A 22,068-nucleotide genomic window follows, 5' to 3' on the forward strand; every position below is an offset into this window, starting at 1 on the left:
GATTTTGGTGTTGTAACGACGTAATCATGTCTACATTTTGTAAACTTTTGGTATAGTAATATATAAAGATTAATTATTTGTATAATAAATATCGCAATCTTCTTTTTAATTCTAGCTAGATATTTAATTTATTATTTTAATCGTTAGAAGAAACAAAAAAAGAAAAGAAGATCAACAAAAGTCTTCAGTTTCATACACACTGGGGGGGTTGGGTTTTTAGAAATAATAAGGGGGAAATTAATTACATACTAAATAAAAAGGATCAGAGTGAGTGAAAGAGAGAGAAAGTGAGAAGCGTTTCGTCCTCTTCGTTTTCTTCTTCCATTAATACAAAGCAATCCTACTCAGAAAGCTCTATTCATCTTTCTACTTCAGTTTATATATCCCCCATTTTCAGCTGACGATTTCACGAAATTTAAAAGAGTAAATTTTGACCAAATTTCCAGAAAAAACCCAGTTTCTGATTCCTCATTTTCTTTAAAGGCTTAATCGAAAGTTTGGATTTTTTTGTTTTTGAAATACCCAGACTCTGTTCCATTCTTTGGTGGGGTGTTTTTTTTTAAGAGGGTACTTAAAAGAAGTTTTTGGGGAAGAATCTGGTGTTGGGATTCACAGAAGGGATTAAAAGGAAAGAGAGTTATGTTGGGAATTAGAAAGCTACCATATTGGGATTAAGTGTTGCTATTAATGAGAGAAGACCAGAAATTATTAAATTTCCAAACTTTGTGTTCAATTTCGTAGACTCGAGTATACGGATAAAGATCTGAAATCAGAAAGAAGAAGAAGAAGAAGAAGAAGAAGAGAATGTGGTGGTGGTGTTCTTCAACAAAAGGCCGTTCGAATCTAGAGAGATTTCTCTTAGGAGTCACTCCTAAACCTCCTTCATTCTCTCTTCCTCAGGTACTTTTTTTCCTCTTCTTCTTCTCTTTGAAATCCTGGATTTGGGGATAATTATGGTCTTAATTCTCAGATAATCGTTTTTTTTTTAAAAAGCTATTTGAATTGTTTTCTCCTCAAATCTCGTCTCTAACCAACAGATTATTTTGCAAAAAGGTCTTTAATTTTTAATCAAGGGTGATGTATCAGACAACCTAGAACTTGCAATATTTTAATGATTTGGTGTGTTTTCAGATGAAATTGGCAATAAGGACAATAATTGCATGGTCCATGGACCATCACGGAAAAATTAATCTGAGAAATCTATCTTTTTAATGGTCACATCATTTCATGGATTATATATTACCACGTGGAAACGTGCGACAGAATTGCTTGTACTGAATATAAATATTATTATATTCAATAATCCAATTGCTAAGTACTGAGGTTAGGTTGAATCATCTGGATCTGTCTGTATCATTAGAGGGCTGTATATTTGCTCAGTAATCATGGTTTATGTCTGCGATTATGGATTAAGAGCTTTATTTGCTCAATACATGTTAATCTATAGTTTTGCACAAAGACCATGTTTGGTCTTAAAACTTAAGATCATGTTGTTGCAGAGCTGCTTGAAACGATCTGAACAGCTTAACAACAGTTACTTTTGGGGGTAATTAGGAGTTAAATGACATTATATAAGCTGCTAAAACATTGGATTCTAAGTGCTGTTTGCGGAGCTGTGTGAGTGATCTTAACTATTTGTGGCAGCAGCAGGGAAAGGAGGAGATGGAGTTTTTCAGGCTTGGTGATCTCTGGGACTGTTACGATGAGCTGAGCGCGTATGGCTTTGGATCACAGGTTGATTTAAACAATGGAGAAACCGTTATGCAATATTATGTCCCCTATCTATCTGCCATCCAAATCCACACTAACAAACACGCTGTGATTTCCAGGTTACTTATCCAATTTTGATTCTAAAACATTCATTAACCATCTGTTGTCTTTGTGGTTTGTTTGACAATGGATGTGTTTAGGGCAGAGGTCTCTAAATGTCTGATGCGCAGGGTTTCTTGTTTCTGTGCTGACTGCTTTTGGTGTTTCAGGAACCAGAATGAGGCGGCTGAATCTGAGAGTAGCGATTGTTGGAGCGATAGTGAGAGCGAGAAGTTGTTGTCAAGGTCAATGAGCAATGATTCTAGCAAAACATGGGATGCTGTCTCTGAAGATTCGGTGTTTGATGCGGATGGTACTCTACTTCTGCGAGATAAACTTGGTTTCCTTGACTTTAAGTACATCGAAAGAGATCCTCCCTACAAGCGGGTTCCATTAACCGACAAGGTTACCTACTCTTCCTTCATATCTTAGTAAATGCACTCTCCTCTCTTCTTATGAGCTTTAGTTTTGAAGCAAAGATACTGTACTTGATTCTTCTCCAGATAAACGAATTGGCGGAGAAATTTCCGGGACTCATGACCTTAAGAAGTGTCGACTTGTCTCCTGCTAGTTGGATGGCTGTTGCGTGGTAAGTCATTAGTCGTTTGTTAATACAAACTCTTCATGTTTTGGTTAAGATATATCTTTTGTGTATGCATTTAGTTTATGTTTTGCGTCGTCAACATTTGCATTGACAAGTGTAATGACTTGATGAATTAGGTACCCGATTTATCACATCCCAGCCTGCAAGAACGAGAAAGATTTGACTACATGCTTCCTAACTTATCATACTTTATCTTCGTCTTTTCAAGGTATGTATGATCAGTAGTTTTCCTAGAAACCATATCTCAGTGAGGTAGAAGCAAGCACCATTTGTGTTTTGTTTTTAACGGTGTTTGAAAGCTGCAGATAATGTGGTGGAAGGAGATCATAGCAACAACAAATGCAGAGCAGGAACATTGTGTTGTGAGGAGGAACCCATTATAAACAAGAGAATCCCATTGCCTCCATTTGGTGTAGCTACTTACAAAATGCAAGGAGATCTTTGGGGAAAGACAGGATTTGACCAGGATCGGTTGGTTTATCTTCTGAGCGCTGCGGATTCATGGCTGAAACAGCTAAATGTTGATCACCATGACTTTAACTACTTCGTAAACCCGAGCTTCTAAGATCAATCGGGTCCTCTTACTTGCCCTGTCTCCAAACCTTGAAAAACTCTTAACCCTGAACTTGTTCTTTGTTGTTTCAAGCTCCCTCCTCTTTCTGGCTCGTTGTGTTGTTTTAGGTAGCAACTGCCATCCTGGAGTTTTCTCTCCTTTTGCAAGCCATGGAAGTTACTAAGAAGAAAACATAAGTTTTTTTTTTTTCTTTTCTTTTTGTTTTGGTGTTAAGGTGATGAGAAAACAAGAAAGTTTTTTCTTGAGTGAGACCATGTAAATGAAGTTCCTTACTCTTGTACTTCTCTATTTTCTTTGTTTCTGTCTGTTTTTTCCCTTTTCTTAATGGAGCTGTGAACAGAGGACTCTGTTATGTACTTTTCTTTCCAAATATATAAAAAATCTGTCTTTCTTGTATGTCGGTAAGAGAGGAAGAAGAATACACTTTTTGGTAGATTTGATATGTGCTTTTGTTTGTTTTCTAGATTTTTTAATTAGTGTTCAATGTGCGATGATGATTTTTTTGTTCTTTCCCATGTGTAGTTACATTATTTGGATACTTTTTTTCTACGTGCTCTCATCAGCTAATTGAACTTGATTCAAGAATTGATATATTCTGACTTATTCTTCAACGAATGAAGACTTGAGTCAAATTGGAACTTCAAAGACATAGATCAGACCGAAACAGTCAAACTTTCTAGTTCAACAAAGTTACCTAGAGAGTCCAATATTATAAGAGAAGTTGTTTGGTTTAAGTCTGCTAATAGACTGGCCATAAATAGTCGGTGATATATTATTGTTGAAAAACCGGTAAAAAAGTGTTTACTCTTAAACAAAATTTGAGATAGCCTCTGATTTCTTGTATAATGATATAAATTTGTATGACTGTTATTTTTTAAAAAGGATTCTCATGATATGGATTTGTCCCTATGGATGTAGAGCATTTCTTAGTGGTAAATAATATATAAATTATAGAAATATGTTTTTGGTACCAACAAAGTGGTTATGTTATTTTGTTGATGACTTTAGTTTTGATTGGTGTCGTATCTGTAGCCATCTATTTAAAAATACATTTCAAACCCTTATGTTTTTGATTATGTATATCAGTAGTATAGTTAGTTCGGTAGCATGCGTAAATACTCTGTCTCAGTCAGTTAATGAGATGAAAATTAGATGTTTATGTGACGAATCTTAGAAAGATACAGAACTTTTTTCAGGTTTAGGGTGGATTTGTATGCATGATACATGTGTTCCTTTAGTGACAGTGTTAAATTCATCTCTCTCATTCATATAGAGGAGGAAGCTTGAATGAGAGAGTGTTTAAAACTTTTAAAAACATCGAATCACTTGTCAAAATATTCAGACGGATTGCATAAAATGATTTCCATGACGCAATCTCCTTCAAAGTGACATGCTTTTTCCATTTTATTCTCTTTACCTTTTTATTTAGAATTTTCATGTAAAACAAATGTGAAATTTTTATGTTAAAAGATTTCAAATGAGTTTATGGGGGTGTTATTCAATCATGGTTTTTAATAGAATTTAAATCCAACCACAATCCACTATTATTCAACTAATGATTCTAAATAATGTTTTAAAATCAAGTGTTATTGGTTCTTTTGTAAATCATATTTAAAAGGTTTTAAAGTTTGGTGTTATTCAATAAAGATTTCAAATCTTTCATTAAAATCCAGTGTTATTCAAAACTAAATAATTTTTAAATTTTTGTACATTAAGTCATTTCAAATCAATTCTAATAGAGTTTTATGAGTAAATTATTAGAATCAAAATCCAGTGTATATTGCAGAGATTTTAGAATCTAAACAAATGAATCCATCAAACTGATATCAATTTTTAAATCTAGAAGATTATAAAACATAGAAAATTCATTTCAAATTCATGATTGAATAACACCCTCTATGTAGATTTTCATATATTATAGGTAGCAAAAACTAAACTATTGCCCAATTAAAATAAATAACATAAACTAATTCTGACGACAAAAAAACATAAAATAAATCTGAAAATCAATACTAATTTTTTGTAAAATAAATAAAACTGAAACTCTGACCCAAAAAAAAACCTAAAACTGAAATCAGTAAACAAAAAATTCTCTACTTCACCTAAATATATATATTTGAAATATGATTTTTTTCCAGTTGGGTCAAAATTTTCTCAAACAGGATTTTAATTTTTCTTTTCTTTTCTTTTCCTTTCTAAGCAGGATATACTCATTTAATAGTGGTGTTTTTTTAATTAAAAAAAATCAAAATATTTGGCTGGAATTGCGAGTATCTATCAATTATCCGATTGGTTCACTTTTCCTTTCTCTCCTCGTTTCTCAAGTGACCATGAACTACACACCGTTACGCGTCTTCTTCTCTTCTTGATTCCTTGGCAAGAAATCTTCTCCGATAACTGGAAATCGATAAACTTGTTGGCTTCCCGGAGATGGTTTCCTTTGCGATTTTCGTCTTCGTTACCGGATTTTTGCTGGGGATTCTTACCATCGTGACGGCGGAATTAGCGGGGTTTTTGTATCTTCTGAATCGATTGAATCGGAAGAGAAATCGCCAGGAATCGAGTACGGGTTCTGATCCAGCACTCACGGAGTTTGATCCTCCCCAGTCCAGTGCTCTCAGTCTCAACAAACAGGTGATCGATCTTATGCCTCCTGGGTTTTGTTTAAAGGTTTTCTGCTTTCTCGCTAGTTCCTTAGTGAACATTGTGTTTCCTGCATTGGAAACCTCTACGAAACCCGTCAATTGTTGTCTAGTTTCGAGGATTGAGTATCTTACGTTGAAGTAGAGAATCCCTAATTTTTGATTTCGTTGTTTAATCGAGCTTCCACTGAAGAAATGTGTCTTTGCTTTGGTGGTAATCCTGATCAGTTTCTTCATTTCTAGATCTCTGTGATCAAAGCTTTTTGATATCATTCATTTGATCTATATCTTAGGGAGTGATTTGGGTTTTGGAGTTGGATGAAAGTTTAAAGGAATGGATGAAGGAAAAGCTACCAAAAGAGCAAAAAAAGAAGAAAGACCTCTTGGATGTACATCCAGTTAGGAAATTTGCTCGCATCAAAGACCATAAGCTGATCTTATCAGAGACAAATAACACTCAGACTATTATTACTTTGAAAGGTTGCTCGGTTGATGCTGTTTCAGGGTCTGAACTCCCGACAAGGAAATGGTACTTGATCTTTTAAGGTTAATTTCACTAATCCGTTTTCGAAAATTGTCGTTGAGTTTCTTCTTACCCATTTGTTTTAATCTTTTCTTAGGGCTAAAAGATTTCCTATCCAAGTAGAGAGCAAAACTTCAGAGTTGTACAAGGGAAACCGGGTGTTTTACATCTATCTCGAGACTTCTTGGGAGAAGGAGTCATGGTGTAAAGCACTTCGTCTTGCTGCTTGCATGGATCAGGAAAGGTCTATCTGGCTCACCAAATTGAAAGACGATTTTCGAAACTACATGTCTTCCCTTAATGTTGCATATCCTTCGTTTATGAAACCATCAGCTGAGTTTAGTTTTGAGTCATTGGACAAGGGGCTTAAAACGGATGGTCCCTCATCAAAAGTTCGTTCACTCTGGAAGAAGTTTTCAAAAAAGTATTCAACTAAAGTGAATACGGCCCCTTCGAACCGTGAAGACAAGAAGACTTCAACCCGTCCTTACCAAGATTCACAGTCTACCGGTAGCTCTGGAAGGAGCACACCAGCAAGAATGATGAGAGATAACATCCCTGAGGAAACCGATGTGCAAGTTTTCTCACGTACTTGGAGCCATGGCAGTCATGTTTCGGATGTAGACTCAGAAGACAAGTTTTTTGCTGATGAAGGAACATTGGCGTGGAACTTACTAATTTCTAGGCTGTTTTTTGATGTCAAACAGAACACAGGGATAAAGAATCAAGTGCAGGAACGAATCCAGGTCTGTTCTATGAATATGAAAGCTTTCACTGAATCAGGATTTGGTTGCGTTTATGCTTTAATCTAACCCCTTTTTTTTTTAATAATAAATCTAACCTTTTTTTTTGGTTGAACAGCGGGTGGTGTCCAACATGAGACTTCCCAGCTACATAGGCGATTTAATCTGCTGTGATGTAAACATTGGAAATCTCCCACCTTATATACATGGTATAAGGATTCTTCCATTGCAGATGAATGGTGTGTGGGCGTTCGAATTAGATATTGAATACAGTGGCGGTGCGGGACTTGAAGTTGAAACTCGGGTTGATGCCAGAGAGGAAGATCTGCAGAAAGGCATAGCTGAAGGAAAATTGCAGCCAAATTCTGCTGGGGATGTTCCTCCAGATCTACTTGAAGGTCTTGCGGATTTTGAAAAGCAATTAACTGACCCCCAGCCAGGAGGAACTGTTGATGCACAAGATGTGAAAACTGGAGGAAGCGATAAAGCTGGTCAGTACGGTATTCTGCTGATGGTTTGTGTATTCATCTAATTATGTGATCTTGCATGCTGCGTAGAAGCATTTATACCAAGGAGGCAAGGATGATAAACTACATTTTTTTATTTGACGCAGATGAATCTAAGGGATCAAAAAGCACAAAATCAGGTTCGAACAATGGATCCAAGTGGAAGTCTATTCTGAAGAACATCGTTGAGCAAGTTTCCCAGGTTAATTCTTCGTTCTTCTGTTATGTCTACAAGACAGTTTTCGTTGCTTGACGCGTTCTTTGGTCTCCAGTGTTTAAGCTTCACTATTTCGGATCTGGTGTGATTAATAGCTCTGAAAGGGTGCTCCTTTTTCATAGCTCTTGTTGTATCTTGAATTGTCTCTGTTTGTAAACTGCAGGTTTCAATTAGTTTGTCAATAGGAGTTACTTCGCTTCGAGGGACACTGCGTGTACACATGAAGCCGCCTCCATCTGATCAACTATGGTTTGGCTTCACAAGCAATCCCGATATTGAATTCGCCCTTGTCTCATCTGTTGGTGAACACAAAATCTCAAACAGCCAGGTTGCTACGTTCTTGATCAACCGGTTTAAGGTAAACACTTGCCCTGCTTTTGTTTGTTAGTGAATTTGAACTAGATATAAGACACAGACTCATTCTCTGCAGACGGGGATACGAGAGGTCATGGTGCTCCCGAACTGCGAAAGCGTAACCATTCCTTGGATGATAGCTGAAAAGGATGATTGGGTCCAACGCAAAGTCGCTCCATTCATTTGGCTGAATCAAGACTTGACTAGTGATCACGACAGCTTCGAAGCCGCAGAAGCGAAATCTAAAGTTGACAAGCCCCCGAATTCTGAACAATTGCAGAAACTTGCCAACGTTCCCGAGAAGCCAAGAATTGAGAATGAACCTGTGGCTGCACCATCAGCAGCTAATTCCGAAGCTTTTATAGTAGAGAGTGAGCAATCCTTGGAAGAACTCAAGACTCCGCTGCTGGAAAGCAGCGAAAAGCAGGAGACGATAGCACGAGGAGGCAATCGTGGGGAGATTATTCCGGATAGTGTTCAGTCATCATCGTCCAGGTCGATTGTTTCAAGTGAAGAGGATGATTCGAATTCGAAGGGAAAGAAAATGGGAACAAAAGAGAGGATGTTTGATTTTAGGAAGAAAGTTGGAGAGAAGTTTGAAGAGAAGAAGCGTCACGTGGAGGAAAGAAGTAGACAGATTGTTGAAAAGATGAGAGGACCTTGACACTCAAGGGTATAGATCAAGAAAATTTAGTTTCTTTTTTTTCCAGGTTTCAGACACAAAAAAGCTGATATGGAGAATCAGATTAGGAGATTGTTACCTGTGTTCATATGTTTGGTAAAAATATCAAAAGAACTCATTACGAAATATTTCTTTATTATTTATTATTGTTATTACAAACAAAGAGTTGCATCGAAAAAAGTGATTTTATGCAAAGTGATTTCATACAAACAAAGAGATTGAGACAGAACAAGATCAGAACCAGTGACATGAAGAAAGACCCATCTAGTAATCTTCAGGAGCCAATGGCTGGTGGGTGTGGTGCGTAGGAGGCTCACTAGGTATGACCATATACTCATATATAAGGGCGGCTAGAGCACCACCGATGAATGGTCCAACCCAATAGATCCAATGGTCATGCCATCTCCATCCAACCAATGCTGGGCCAAAGGCTCTAGCTGGATTCATGGATGCACCAGAGAACGGTCCACCCACTAACGTGTTTGCTCCAACTATGAGTCCGATCGCAAGCGGCGCTATAATCCCAAGGCTTCCACGTTTTGGATCAATCAAAGTCGAGTAGACAACGTAGACTAAGCCAAATGTTAAAATGATCTCTAACACGAGTCCGTTAACCGCTCCAACACCTGATGCTAGACGGAAACCCACTGGTCTCTGCATGAACACAAACTCTTGTAAGTCGTTATTCACTGAAATAGACTTCCATTCAATCAAAACTAGTTGTCAATGGCTTGTTGAGACTCATGTCTCTTATATATAATTCTAGCTAGTTCCCTTCTTATTTCAGATGTAAGATACCTAAAAGATCCCAATCCAAAACACTAGCTCGCATCTATATATTTATGATGTTGATTAGTGTTACCAAGCCGTTTGTTGAGAGCCTCAACAAGAGACAAGCGAGGATGGCTCCTAGAAGCTGAGCTATCCAGTAGTAGATGGCACGGATCGCAGAGAGTCTGCCTCCTATAAGAGCACCAAAAGTGACTGCCGGATTAACGTGTCCACCAGAGACATTGATGGCTGCTGAAACAGCAGCGAACAGAGCAAACGCATGAGCTAACGCGACTAGTACCAGTCCTCCTGGTGTGTTTGTTCCCGCATGAGCCGCGTGATCCCAATACAACTTATCTAAGAAACACACAGAAGAAAAATGTAAACGCAACTCACAAGTCATATACATCATCACATATTCAAGATAGAACCAGAACGGTGCGTGTGCGAACCGAGAGAGAGGATAGAGCCTTCAGCTGCGAAGACGAAGACAAAAGTGGAGAGGAACTCAGCTAGAGTTGCTCTAATGGAGTCAGGGTGTGTAGCCTCGTCGGCTCTACCGAAACCGTACGCTCTACGAGCTGATGTTGCCATTATAATCAAACACTCCGAATTGAAATGGATGCTTGAGAAGAAAGATAGAAGTGGGAAGACAGAGAGAGTTTTAAAAGAAGCCAAAAATAAGCGAAGTCGAAGTAAAGAGGGACAGATGTGAGACTTGAGTGTCTTGAGATGGACACGTAGCTTTAATTTGCATGCATTTTACTTAACCGTGACTTCAATCTTCGTTTTCTTAAGAATTCGTGTTCGTTTTTATCATTAATTCCCTCTGTCTCCTTATCTCTTCTTGGTAAGTTTTTGGACCAACCTTAAAAGGTTCGAGATATATAAATTACATGTCGTCGCGTACGTGTTTATGTGCGTGTATGTGTTGTGTTGTCTATGCATGCATGTGTGCCATGTATGTAAACAAGAAGGAATTTTCTAGAGTTGGGAAAACAGACAAGATTATGTGGTTTAACGCAGATTAATCGGAGTTTTACTATCACACTATATGAAAAACATGACCGTTGGCTATATGTATTGATATCAAAAACCTTTTGAACAAAAAAATAGCGGTTTACATAACGGTTTCTGCCACTTCTATAGAATCTTTATTACCAATCTGATAATCTCAAAACTGTAATCTCCATTCAATTTGATAGCATCTGGGATTGTGACTTAATACAATCAGGCGTTGTTAGCCCCAGAAGCTGCAGCAGCCTCGGCCGCGGCCGCTTTCTTCTTCTCCCTCTTCTTCTTGTTTCTAAGAGCGGCCTTGCTCATCTCTCTGTATTAACATCAGATCATCCATCAACGCAAGAATGATATTATCAAGAAGTATGTACGTATTGCAAGATAGAGACTTACCCTTCTGGGTTTCCTCCGAGCAACTGCAATTAACAAATCATGAAACTATCAGAGACGTTCTCATAGAACCAAGTCGAAGACCAGAGCACATCGATGTTTAGTATCAGTGTGATATCATAGAAGTTATTAAGAGTACCTCGGCTTGAATGGCAGCTGCGTGCTTAGCATGCGGAGGTCGATATGCAGCGGGTTTTTGTATAGTGGTAGGAGCAACAGCTTTCTTCTGAGTTGATCCTTGTCCTAAGATGGATAAGTAGAAGAGTTTATTATGAACACGATAAGTTTACAAGGCTTTGTCACTATCAGACACAGGTTTCAAGTGTTGTAACATGAGATTCAGCCAGACCTTGCGATTTGCCCGCTTCGAGTTTCAATGATTCAACTGACTTGATAAGTTCACTGATCTCACCGAACCTGTCTGGAGACTCTGGTTTCCATTCAGCCTGTCCGTAAAACAAACATGGCACATCAGTAAGACAATTTGTAATTATCCTTTTCAAAGCTGTTAAAGAGACAAACCTGGTACAGCCTCTCAAAATTCTTCTTGAAATAACGTTTTCCGTCGTAGTTGAATATTTTAAGCCTTCAGTCAAAAGAAAGACGACATATATTACAAACAGTCCAAAATTGATGAGAAATCGCAATTCTATTTAGCTACAAAAGAAAAAAAGTAGGATAAAAGGATCCAAGGTAGTGGCTTGTTGCTGCCTCATTTCACCGCTTTAGCAGCTTGGTGAATCATAACTAAAACAGAATCAGATACCAAACAGAATCATAACAATGTGGCAAGAAGTTTTAACATACCCGTTGTCTATTTGACGTCTTGGTGCTGTTGAGGCAGTCAGGAAATAAAGCCCATCTGGAGACCATTCACTTGTTACAGACCACTCGGCTTTGTTACTTCCTAGCTGCTTCTTGTTGGCAATATCCCAAAACGCCTGTGATTCATAATTATTTCAACGGAGTAACCATTTAGAGATGATCATTTCGATAGTATAATGTAAATGCTGACTAATTGTTAACCGGAAAACGAAAATTGCGAAGAACACAAGGTGGATTGTCATTTACCATATCACCAGGTAAGTTACCGAATCCAGCCACACATAAAACTGTGGAACATCAAGTCAAAGTTAAAAATGCATGTATGAACTCAAAGCTTCTATTTAAGAAAGAAACAAAAACGAGAAGACAAAAGAGAACAGGGATGGACTAGAGAATCATACGTCTCCCTTTAGGGTTCCAGCGAAGAGTGTTATAAGGACCTTCGCCAAGTTCCATCAAGGGTTTGCACTTCTTGTCAAAGATTGTCACACAAGCAGGCATAACTGAAGTCACACTTAAGGAAAAACAAAATTTAAAGAAACAATTACCAGAAGCAACATATAGATGCGAATAAACTCATACAGATAAGTCGTCATAACAGAGTTGAAAAAGGATACAGCCATATACAACGGCAAACTCTGAACCCGAGAAGGACCACTGAACATCATGAACTGGTCCTTCTTTACCTGTCAAAGCACCAAAGAGTCAGTACTTTCAAAAATCACAAGAGCGAATACATAAAAGCTTAGGACGTACGTAATGGAACTAGGCCTTCGTGTGTGCCATCTACTGTAAGGTAGTGTAGCTTTGTTTCCCCATAATAACTTTGGTTGGTCTTGTCAACATCTGATTGTACAACCACTAAGAGTCCAGTGGAACCATGATTCCAACTAAACTGCACAGAGGAACATCGGAAGAAGCTACGTCGAGCAAGTGGCTGACTCTGTGAATCTTTCCCACATTCAAATATCTGGACACTGCCTGGACTCCCCTATACATGTAGGTATCAAGATGTCAGAATAGCTTATCCATAGAAGAAACAATTACACAAATGACGGTGGCAGCTTATAAAATGAAAACAAAATTAACAGATCATGGAAAAGTTGTGTGTTTTACTATTAAGTAACACAGACTATGATAGCCCAAGCAATGAAAAAGCACCTTTACTTCTGGAACAAACACAGCAACATGGGAAGCTGGGGTTTTAGAAAGCTCAAATGCCGCTACGCCAGGAACTCTGATCCGAGATGTTATTCCTTTTGAGAAATCTTTCGGGTCAAAGAATTGGACATCATTTGTAGCTAAACGGCACGCGGAAGATTCATCAGGACAGAAGCGAATTGATGGCCTACACAGCAACCACAGAAATATTCCGTATCATAAAAGCAGTGTAATAAGCACAAAGACTATCTATTTCCACGCACAACATAACTAAGCACTAAGACCAGCTTACCATGTAGTTTTAGTAATGGATTTTTGGTAATGACCGTGTGCTAGATCTCCTGTCTCAGTATTCCAAAGAGAGACGTTCTTCTCCTGCGGAGTAGAGGGTTTCTGAAAGGTCTGCAGATAAGTCCCGCACGGAGATAGCTCAGCAGCCGTAACATTTGCTATTGTGAATGACCTCACTTCTCTCAAGCTAGTGGAATCATAGATACTGATGATTCCATCTGGTTTCATTGCCATAAACTTCGATCCATCTAAGCTGAACTTCGTGTTGGAGCATGAAACTCGTTCAAGCTTGAGACTGGGTTGACCATTGCTGAATGGAGGGCCATTCCACACAGAGAAACCTTCAGCTTCTCTAACTGCAAAAAAAGGTGACTTTAGAGAAAGAGAAATATAACATAACACCAGAATATACAAAAATGGAGTTTCAGAGATATCTACCTAGAATCTCCAACGACGGTGAAGAACTCATTGCTTTACTTGAGACACCTGATCAATGCATCAATGAAATAGAAAAAAATCTCAGAATTAGTACACTGGTTAGACGATTATATCAATTTACAAACTGAAGTCAACAAAAAGCTCTTAAATTCCTACTGAAACCCTCGTCATCAATTTAATTTAAACTCTGTTTGCAGACTAGGTACACATGAATCGCGTCAGAGGAAACGAAAATCACTAAATTACTTTACTGGATCGAAGAAAATTCATTTTGGCATCATTAAAAGTACCCAACTTTTGATCAAACTACATCTCCAGTTGAAAATCTGAAATTGAAGAGGAAGAAGAAGAAGGCACCTGAAACGATACGGCAATCGGCGGGCAGAGAAGTCGGTCGCTGTTGTGGCCGGCTTAGCTCTGAACCGTGTAATGAGATACCCTAAAGCGAAAGGCTTTAGAAACCTCTGGCTAAACTAGAAGGTAACTCATATTACTAAAAGTATATAAAAAAATAATAAAAACTCAAAATTCAATAACAGTGTGCTCTGCTGCTTTTCTCTGGATTTTCTCGTTCCATCGTCTCATCCAGGTGAATCCTCTTGCAACTTTTTTGACTAATTCAGTTCAAGTAAGGTCTTTTTCTATAGAGAATCATGTGTTTCTTCAAAGATTAGCTTTGAATTTTGGTTATAATTTCATACCGGGTTCTCTTTCCTAGATTTCTCACCACCTGCTAGACGAATTTCATCGATAGAACCCTAATCTTTTTCTATCTCCGACGAAACTATCTGTAGATTGTTTCAAAAATTCATGCAAATGTTATGAACAATATTCTCTCAATTAGATACAGTTACATCTTCAAAAAATAACAATGGGATATCAAAAAGTCCCAATTCTGTTCAATTTTTTGGCTATTGAACAACGGAAGCAATTGAATTGGATCCTTTCTTAGGAAATGTCTTAAGTTCTCTCGCAGAACCAACAAGTTACTGTGTACTTCAACAATCCAATTTTCTTCCCCGTTATAATATATGTCTTTGTTGTTACTTATCATTTGATTTTGAATGGTTTTCATAGTAACCTGAGGGATTCAAATGGCAGAAGTAAGTCTTGGTATGCTTATAGACATTGTGGACGAGGAGTGGATGAGGGACACTCTGCCTGATGATGGTAACCATTTCTACCTTCCATATCACACTTCAAGAACCCCTGTATTTCCCCAAAATCCCATTTCATCAGATCATTCGTTGTGTTTATTGTTTGCAGATCTCCCATTGCCTCCAGTGCTTGCTGTTAGGACTGATGATACTGAAGAAACCAGTATGTTCATTTGTTTGTTTGCTTGCTTTATTACATGGCTTTTTGATTCGATAGCTCCAAGTCTTTGGAACATAGCCGTCTCTTAAAAGTGCTAGCTTGAATTCATAATGGTGATGCATATATGTGATGCATGATATTAAACACACATGTTGAGATCTCGAAGAAATTTCATGAGGAATCAATGCAGACACATATATGTTTTGTGTGACACACTGAGAGCTTTGTTTCAGAGAAAGTTTGAGTTTGAGCTTCTAAAATACTCGCTCTTCCAGTTCCAAAGAAATTATTTTCCTGTGACTAAATGATCTCTTGCATCGCCATTGTTTCAGATCAGGAAACTCAGCAAGCAGATGGAGAAACTTGGCGTGACCTTGCACTGGATACACAGTAAAAGCCTCCAAGTAGAGTTGAAGCTTTTATAAAACTTCTAGCCTTGTAGCTTTGTATGAAGACAATCATTGCTTCACTTCTATCTATAATTAAAACTCTCTTGCTTTTCTTTTTGTTGGATGGAATAAATTTGCCTATTGTTGATCATGAAGTCCGAAATGTGACCTCTTTGCTGACGTGTCCTATGATGATTCGTCCACGTGGTTGGCAGACATTCATATTTAAATTTCTGGAACCAGAAAAAAAAAAAAAGACGATTCAGGCGAGGAATATGCTGAGCTTATCACTGAGTAATCATGTTCCTCCATTAACGCTCTTGAGCCATGAACGAGGAATCCTCAAGCTCAGATGTCGACCGTCCCTACTGTTTGCTCACCAACTCGTTTCTAATTGGTCCTCGTCCTCTTCCTCTTCGTCTTCTTCACCTGGAGTAGTTGCTATTTCGGCCTCTTCGTCTCCAGTCGCAGTTCCGGAATTGGAAGACGAGGACAACTTCGATGACGAATTAGGCCGTCTATTGGCGCTTGTACCGGAGGAGATACGACGGACACTGGAGGAGCACCCTAATATTAGTGAACTCATAGAGGTAGTTTTGGATTTAGGTCGTAAGCCTCTGGCGCGATTCCCTTCTGGCGATTTTGTTATCTCCGAAGACGCCGTTAGGGTTAAGGATCTGGAATTCGCTGTCTCTCAGGTTGGTGAGTGTTTTTCTTTTCTTCTTTTGTTCTTCTCCGCTGAATTCTTCCATCAATATATATTTAGCAGCTTGATAACACCGTGAACTTCTCAGGTCGGAGAGTTCACTAATGACAATCGAGCAGGAATCAGCCGGACGTTGCACCGGATTAGTGCCATAAGGAATCGAAAGGGGGAAATTATTGGCTTAACTTGCCGTGTTGGTCGATCTGTTAGAGGAAGCGCCAATTTGCTGCGTGATCTCGTTCAAGATGGGAACTCTTTGTTGCTTATTGGTCCACCAGGTGTGGGAAAAACTACAATGATTAGGTTTGTGTTCGCTTCTTCTACAATAGATCAGCCTTGGCCAATGAACAATTCTCGTTTGATATGTAGCCACCATTGCTAATTCAGGGAGGTAGCACGAATGCTTGGGAATGACTATGAGAAGAGAGTTATGATTGTTGACACTTCCAATGAGATAGGTGGTGATGGTGATATACCTCATCCAGGCATTGGTAATGCTAGGCGGATGCAAGTCCCTAACTCTGACATACAACACAAGGTTATTAGATAGCTTCAACCTTTGTTTAAATAAGTACACAAGAGATGTTGTTTTATTATGTATTTCTCAATTTGCTTTACCTTCAGGTACTGATAGAAGCAGTAGAAAACCACATGCCCCAAGTGATTGTGATTGATGAGATTGGAACTAAACTTGAAGCCATTGCTGCAAGCACTATAGCAGAGCGTGGAATCCAGTTAGTTGCCACGGCTCATGGAGCAACCATAGAGAATTTGATTAAGAACCCTTCATTAGACCTCCTCGTTGGAGGTGTACAGGTTAGACATGATGTGTTTACGTAGCATCAAACCGCGAGACTGAATTCATAGATATTCGTAGGGAGATTCTATTTGACATTTTTATGAGATTCTCTTACCAATGGTCATTTCCGCCTAAACTTATGCCAATCTGACACTGCACGTGTTATCCAGAAATTAGTAAGGAGATGATATTTCCTGTTCTCGTGGATCTCTTGCAGCTCGATATGTCTGCTAACCAAGAGATGGGGCACAGGAACTGCACAGAAGATTTGAATAGAATGATATCATGTTGTATTAGCTCAAATGGTCAATTACTGGGAATCAGTTCTTTTTCTGTTGAATAGTTGTACAGCATTGTAAAAATGTATTCTTTAGGAGGTTACTATTTCAGACATACTAATGGACATCTTTGGCAGAGTGTAACTCTTGGAGATGAGGAAGCGACCAGAAGAGGTGGCCCGAAGACTGTCCTTGAAAGAAAAGGTCCTCCAACATTTAGCTGTGGTGCAGAGATAGTTTCAAAGACTGAAGTTCGTGTTCATCGTAGTCTTGAAGCAACTGTTGATGCTATCCTCGCAGGTAGACTCTTGTCTTATTGAGTTGGAACTATCAATAGAATCAAAAAACATATACAATAACTGCATAAAGTATTCTGTATACAACAACTTTAAGATTCTGGTTTCAGTTTATCTTCTTCTTTTGTCTCGTCTGTTGGTTAAAAGGTCGCTTACCAAACGTTGAAATCCGTAAAATAAAATCTCATGGAGTGGAAGTGATTGTGGAGAAGAAGGAAACTCTCATCGACGTGATGACTTTGGATAAGAAACATGAAGAGGAAAGGTTAGATGTTAAACAGCTCAACAAGGAGGAAGCTATCTCTGAAGTCCTTCCAACTAAGGAGATTAGTGAAGTAGAATCTTCAGAGCAGGAGACACCGATGTATCTATATGTCTATGGGGTAAAGATTAGAATGAAATTTGCAGATTCTCCTATTCATTTTGATGTTACCAATGGTCTTATGATTTCTTGGTTTATTATTTCCATATACCATACACTGATTCGTCAATTTCCCTCACACAGATTTCAGAATCAACTGTCCTTCAGGCAATCAAACAACTGGAGATGGAAACTGCAGTTGAGATAACCGACAACATTAGCGAAGCAGAAGCGTTACTTGCATTGCAATCCAAGATCAGGAAGAATCCTCGGATTAAATCATTAGCCACATCTCACGGTATACCTGTTTATGTAACAAAGGTAAAAAAAAACTAAGACTCTCTTGTTCTTCAAGTTATCAAATGCCAGCTTCTTTACCCAAAAAAAAACTCTCCTTCTTGCAGACTATTTCAGGTATTCAAGTAGCCAAGGCAATACGGGCGCTACTAACCGATTACGAAGATGGACTCGGAGAGTTTGGATCAGAAGATCGTCCAAAACTATCTGAAAAAATGGACGCTTTAGAGGTAACCTAAAGAGCGAGTAAAAATTTGTTTTGATAGTAACCACAATTCAACATTGTTTCGAACCGATTCGTTTATATGCAGGAAGCGAGATTAGCGATAGAGCGGATAGTGATACCAGAAAAGGAACCAGTCGATCTACTCCCAAGGCCAACAAAGATCGTGTCTCTTCAAGGAAAGCTAGTCAAGAAGTACAATTTACGATCAGAAAGACAATGGAGAGGAGCTGAGGTGTATCTACGGATCCTCCCTTATGGCACGGACGACGATGAAGATGAAGAAGAAGGAGAGGCCGAAGAAGAGAACGTAGGAGAGCTTGACGAGTTTGGTTTTGCCTCCGGCGAATTTAATGGTTCACCCTATGGCATCGACAGGTTACCTCTACTGCCTGACTAGTTTTATCTGTTCATAACATTCTTGTAGATACTCTTTTGTGAATGACAAAAATATTTCTTAAAAAAATTGATAACTGTTTCTTATACTAATCTCGAAACGTTAGTACTTAGTAGAGTCGAGAGTCTTAAACTTAACGTTTACTACCTTTGAATAAACTTGGTATAACACAACGAGTTGTCACTAATCGCAACGTGAGTCCAACTATTTTTTTTTTTCTTTCCGTCTTCTTGATACTCGTCTTGTATAAATAGTCTGACTGTAAGAAGATTATTTTCTTCAAAAAAGTTTGACTTTATTATAGATTAGCACATTGATTGTAACAATTCTTTTTTGAAAATAAAGTAAAAGAAAAGAAAAAAGTGGTAATAAAGTGTTGTGTGACTTGTGAGTGCCTCTATACATATCTAACCGTCATTACAAAATTCTTTAGTTTATCCCCAATGCAGCGGTCGTGACTCAGTTTAATCCCATGGTTGTTATTTAACTGAAAATATAATTGATATACAGAAGACAAAGTATAAAAATATCATAATTTATATATATATATATATATATATACATATACAAATATGGGAGTTGAATGGGAGAAAAAGTTGGATAGAATAAGTTGAGTTATAAAGTGCGTTAGCTTATGCAAGAAGGTGCCGACCAGCGGAGTAAGGACCACTGTGGGAGGTAGTTAGTTAAACCTTAATAACCTTTAATCATCTGAGAGGACCGACTCTACTTTACTTTTATTAAGCCTGATTAAAATTTCGTTTCTTTAATTGATTTACTAGTTGAGCAGCTGTATTACACGCAGATTTTTATATTTATATGTGTTATTGGTTATTTTCTTAGCTCCACGTTACTTTTGTATTTATGTGTTTGTTATGAGTTTATCAACCATAACTCATATGTAAAGCTGCTTATAAGTATTTTGGTAAATATAATATACGTATAGGAAGAAAGAAAAGACTTTGAGTAATGTGGTAAAGTGGATTTTTATTATTAAAAAAAAAGCGTGGTATCCATCCGATCCAACTGGTAAAGTGTTTCAAATTGTTTCAAACAATTTATAATTAAAATAATATCAAAACATGTAACATAGTGGTGTCGTTATTGAAGAAAAAATGTAGAATTCTAATTAAAATGTTCCACGAACGTATATAGAAAAAAAAAGTTTTTTAGTTCCACTCATTTCATTGGAATCTTACATATTCTATAATAACCAAGTAAAACATATATATATTGACCCTAAAAAAACAACCGTAAGACTACCATCGTTTTATCTGTTCATCGTAGTTCCATAACCATTTTGTAGTTTTGTAATGTGAGTACAAGAAGATCTTGAGTATCAAATCTAACATCTATATAAATCGTTTCTCAACTATACGATTTAAGATTCTCGTATCCAATCTGACATATTTTCTTCTTCTATAAATCCTTCGTGATCTCAAGAGATTAGGTGTTGTCAGCTAACATAGTTGAAGTTAGTGTTTCATTCACCTTTTTCTTTCAGCTTCTAATTGGTGCTTCGCTTACTCTATAAAATTAAGTGCACCGCTTGTATCCACAAAATCCAAAATCATTTAACGAATTCTTTTAATCATAGAAGAGTCTTCAACTTGTTATTAAGCAAAGTAAATAATAGAATAGCTTTGTCCTACTCTCATTAATTTACAAAAAGAACAACTAAGGAAGAACCATTACTGATTTGGACCTCACTCATGAATATTCTCTAAGTTCGTATACAATCATCTATAACCAATACATGCACGGATTATAGAGAGATTCAGAGTTGCTTTTGCTTGTTAGTAATAACCAGTGACAGAGCTACATGGAGTTGTGGGTGGTCAATTGACCCAGATCAAATTACAAAAAATACAACTTAAACTTACTAATGCATATTATCTTTAAAAAAATTGGTTGGAAATTTTTTGATTGACCCATTAATTTCATGTTTAATGCTTTCCTAGATTTTGGTTAAAAAAAATTCTGACTCCGCCACTGGTAATAATATCTTTTTTTTTTTTTGTTATTTTATAAAGTCTGTTATTTTCAGTCATAGAATCAAAATTCAATCTAAAGACATTTACTCACATCTTTTACTTCGGATTTATGTTAGTTAACTCATTTGGTCAACTAATCGAAAGGCCAACAAAAAAAAGGCGGCAAAAATCTGCCACGTGGCTTTCATTGACTCTTCGGTACGACAATTTTAAAAAATTGAGCCCATTCACATTTGTCCCCCAATGTTTACCTTTTTATATTATGAACTGGTTTAGATGGTTTATCATTCAAATGCACTTTAACACATGTCATCTACGGATTTTCACTTTTTTCCTTAAAATTTTACTTTTTTGGGTTTATACTATAAATAAATTTGCAATGTCACTACAAATCATTCCCATTATTCAAAAAAGTTTTGTTAATTGTTATCATTATATATTTTTGTCAACATATAATGATATAAAATTTATTATTAATATCAATAGCTTACTTTAATAAATTTTATATCAATATATGTTGACAAAAAAAGAATATATCTATATGTATTTGGAAGTGCTTAATTATGCTCTCGAACGAGCACTCTGCAGAAGTTGGAAACTCGTCGATTCTAAATTGGATTTTACGACCGCCTTATTTATTTTATAATATATAGCAAAAAAAAAACAAAATTATCATATCAGTGTGCAATTCATGATCCCAATGACATTCTCTATATAAATGTCTCAAGCATGTGATAAAACATAAAAGCGCACACACCATACAGGCTACAGCATACCATTCTAACACTCATATTCGAATCATTTATTAGCAAATAACCGATGGCTAAGTTGAATTTCTGGCTGTGTTTGTTCCTGATCTGCGTTTCATTGTCGCGGTCATCAGCAACGCGGCCGCTGCAGCAGCGGTTTGCAAACGCAGACGGAATCAGACGAGGGCGTATGATGAGAGAAGCAGAGAAAGTGTTGAAAGCTCACATGGAAAAGCTAATGGAAAGAGGCTTTAATGAGTCCATGAGACTTAGTCCTGGAGGTCCCGATCCTCGTCATCACTGAGTGGCTGAGTGCTCCTCTCGTAGATTTAAATTTGAGGGATTTATATTTTTTCTTTTCTTGATCGAGAACCGGTTTAGAAGAAAACATATCGATCCGTTTTGTATTTGATTAGCGTTGTTTGTTCATTCGGTGTAAGCGTAACCAATAATAAATTGATGTATCGGTTCGTTACACATTTATGAATTGTGCATGCTTTACGTACCTTATACATTCTGTTAGATATATAGTATAGTCTAGTAGAGACTAGAGAGGAAGTTTGCATATAAAGTATATACAACAAGAAAGGGGAAAGAAATAGTAAGATAAGGGAGACAAAGTTAAGTTTAATCTATCCTCTAATGGCTCGTGTAGATATACGATATAAAATTATTCTTGGAAAGTATATGTTATTTATGGACTCTTTCTCTTCAT

General features: G+C 37.4%; 7 protein-coding genes across 11 annotated transcripts; 5 read left to right on the top strand and 2 right to left on the bottom strand.

Annotated features, from left to right (window-relative positions):
- The first annotated feature begins 267 nt into the window (after positions 1–267).
- On the top strand, positions 268–3,364 carry LOC18009337. 3 transcript variants are annotated; one of them, XM_006390518.2, is made up of 6 exons: positions 268–900; positions 1,645–1,829; positions 1,980–2,214; positions 2,313–2,398; positions 2,530–2,621; positions 2,719–3,364. In XM_006390518.2, the coding sequence occupies exons 1-6, from the start codon at positions 805–807 to the stop codon at positions 2,976–2,978; spliced, it is 954 nt and encodes a 317-aa protein (XP_006390580.1). In that variant the 5' UTR covers positions 268–804; the 3' UTR covers positions 2,979–3,364. The 3 variants fall into 3 exon arrangements, with proteins under 3 accessions (XP_006390580.1, XP_024007875.1, XP_024007878.1); XM_024152107.1 differs by having other exon boundaries at positions 1,648–1,829; XM_024152110.1 differs by having other exon boundaries at positions 1,651–1,829.
- Positions 3,365–5,270: 1,906 nt separating this feature from the next.
- LOC18009047 (testis-expressed protein 2) lies at positions 5,271–8,813 on the top strand. The gene is made up of 7 exons (XM_006390519.2): positions 5,271–5,621; positions 5,923–6,158; positions 6,250–6,898; positions 7,014–7,386; positions 7,509–7,603; positions 7,782–7,976; positions 8,049–8,813. The coding sequence occupies exons 1-7, from the start codon at positions 5,418–5,420 to the stop codon at positions 8,634–8,636; spliced, it is 2,340 nt and encodes a 779-aa protein (XP_006390581.1). The 5' UTR covers positions 5,271–5,417; the 3' UTR covers positions 8,637–8,813.
- On the bottom strand, positions 8,773–10,197 carry LOC18009242 (aquaporin TIP3-1). Its single transcript, XM_006390520.2, has 3 exons — positions 9,878–10,197; positions 9,517–9,782; positions 8,773–9,308 (listed from the first exon to the last, which is right to left on the bottom strand). The coding sequence occupies exons 1-3, from the start codon at positions 10,017–10,019 to the stop codon at positions 8,919–8,921; spliced, it is 798 nt and encodes a 265-aa protein (XP_006390582.1). The 5' UTR covers positions 10,020–10,197; the 3' UTR covers positions 8,773–8,918.
- Positions 10,198–10,482: 285 nt separating this feature from the next.
- LOC18009421 (eukaryotic translation initiation factor 2A) lies at positions 10,483–14,016 on the bottom strand. Its single transcript, XM_006390521.2, has 14 exons — positions 13,905–14,016; positions 13,548–13,595; positions 13,111–13,465; positions 12,819–13,005; positions 12,414–12,648; positions 12,275–12,343; positions 12,059–12,160; positions 11,904–11,944; positions 11,640–11,773; positions 11,355–11,418; positions 11,182–11,278; positions 10,972–11,075; positions 10,836–10,858; positions 10,483–10,755 (listed from the first exon to the last, which is right to left on the bottom strand). Exons 2-14 carry the CDS (start codon positions 13,576–13,578, stop codon positions 10,656–10,658), a joined length of 1,542 nt encoding a protein of 513 aa, XP_006390583.1. The 5' UTR covers positions 13,579–13,595; positions 13,905–14,016; the 3' UTR covers positions 10,483–10,655.
- A 62-nt stretch (positions 14,017–14,078) lies between these two features.
- On the top strand, positions 14,079–15,405 carry LOC18009246 (anaphase-promoting complex subunit 13). The gene is made up of 4 exons (XM_006390523.2): positions 14,079–14,136; positions 14,625–14,717; positions 14,814–14,867; positions 15,197–15,405. The coding sequence occupies exons 2-4, from the start codon at positions 14,642–14,644 to the stop codon at positions 15,256–15,258; spliced, it is 192 nt and encodes a 63-aa protein (XP_006390585.1). The 5' UTR covers positions 14,079–14,136; positions 14,625–14,641; the 3' UTR covers positions 15,259–15,405.
- Positions 15,406–15,494: 89 nt separating this feature from the next.
- LOC18009338 (uncharacterized protein ycf45) lies at positions 15,495–18,679 on the top strand. 3 transcript variants are annotated; one of them, XM_006390524.2, is made up of 9 exons: positions 15,495–15,951; positions 16,048–16,262; positions 16,347–16,497; positions 16,584–16,775; positions 17,174–17,336; positions 17,480–17,715; positions 17,838–18,014; positions 18,098–18,220; positions 18,302–18,679. In XM_006390524.2, exons 1-9 carry the CDS (start codon positions 15,529–15,531, stop codon positions 18,611–18,613), a joined length of 1,992 nt encoding a protein of 663 aa, XP_006390586.1. In that variant the 5' UTR covers positions 15,495–15,528; the 3' UTR covers positions 18,614–18,679. The 3 variants fall into 3 exon arrangements, with proteins under 3 accessions (XP_006390586.1, XP_024007901.1, XP_024007905.1); XM_024152133.1 differs by having other exon boundaries at positions 15,510–15,955; XM_024152137.1 differs by having other exon boundaries at positions 15,510–15,955; positions 16,048–16,237; positions 16,329–16,497.
- Positions 18,680–21,423: 2,744 nt separating this feature from the next.
- On the top strand, positions 21,424–21,657 carry LOC18009135 (CLAVATA3/ESR (CLE)-related protein 1). Its single transcript, XM_006390525.1, has one exon. It carries the CDS (start codon positions 21,424–21,426, stop codon positions 21,655–21,657), a length of 234 nt encoding a protein of 77 aa, XP_006390587.1.
- Positions 21,658–22,068: the final 411 nt, after the last annotated feature.

This window comes from Eutrema salsugineum, unplaced genomic scaffold (genome assembly GCF_000478725.1).
Source record: "Eutrema salsugineum unplaced genomic scaffold, Eutsalg1_0 scaffold_9, whole genome shotgun sequence".
Lineage (NCBI taxonomy): Eukaryota > Viridiplantae > Streptophyta > Magnoliopsida > Brassicales > Brassicaceae > Eutrema > Eutrema salsugineum.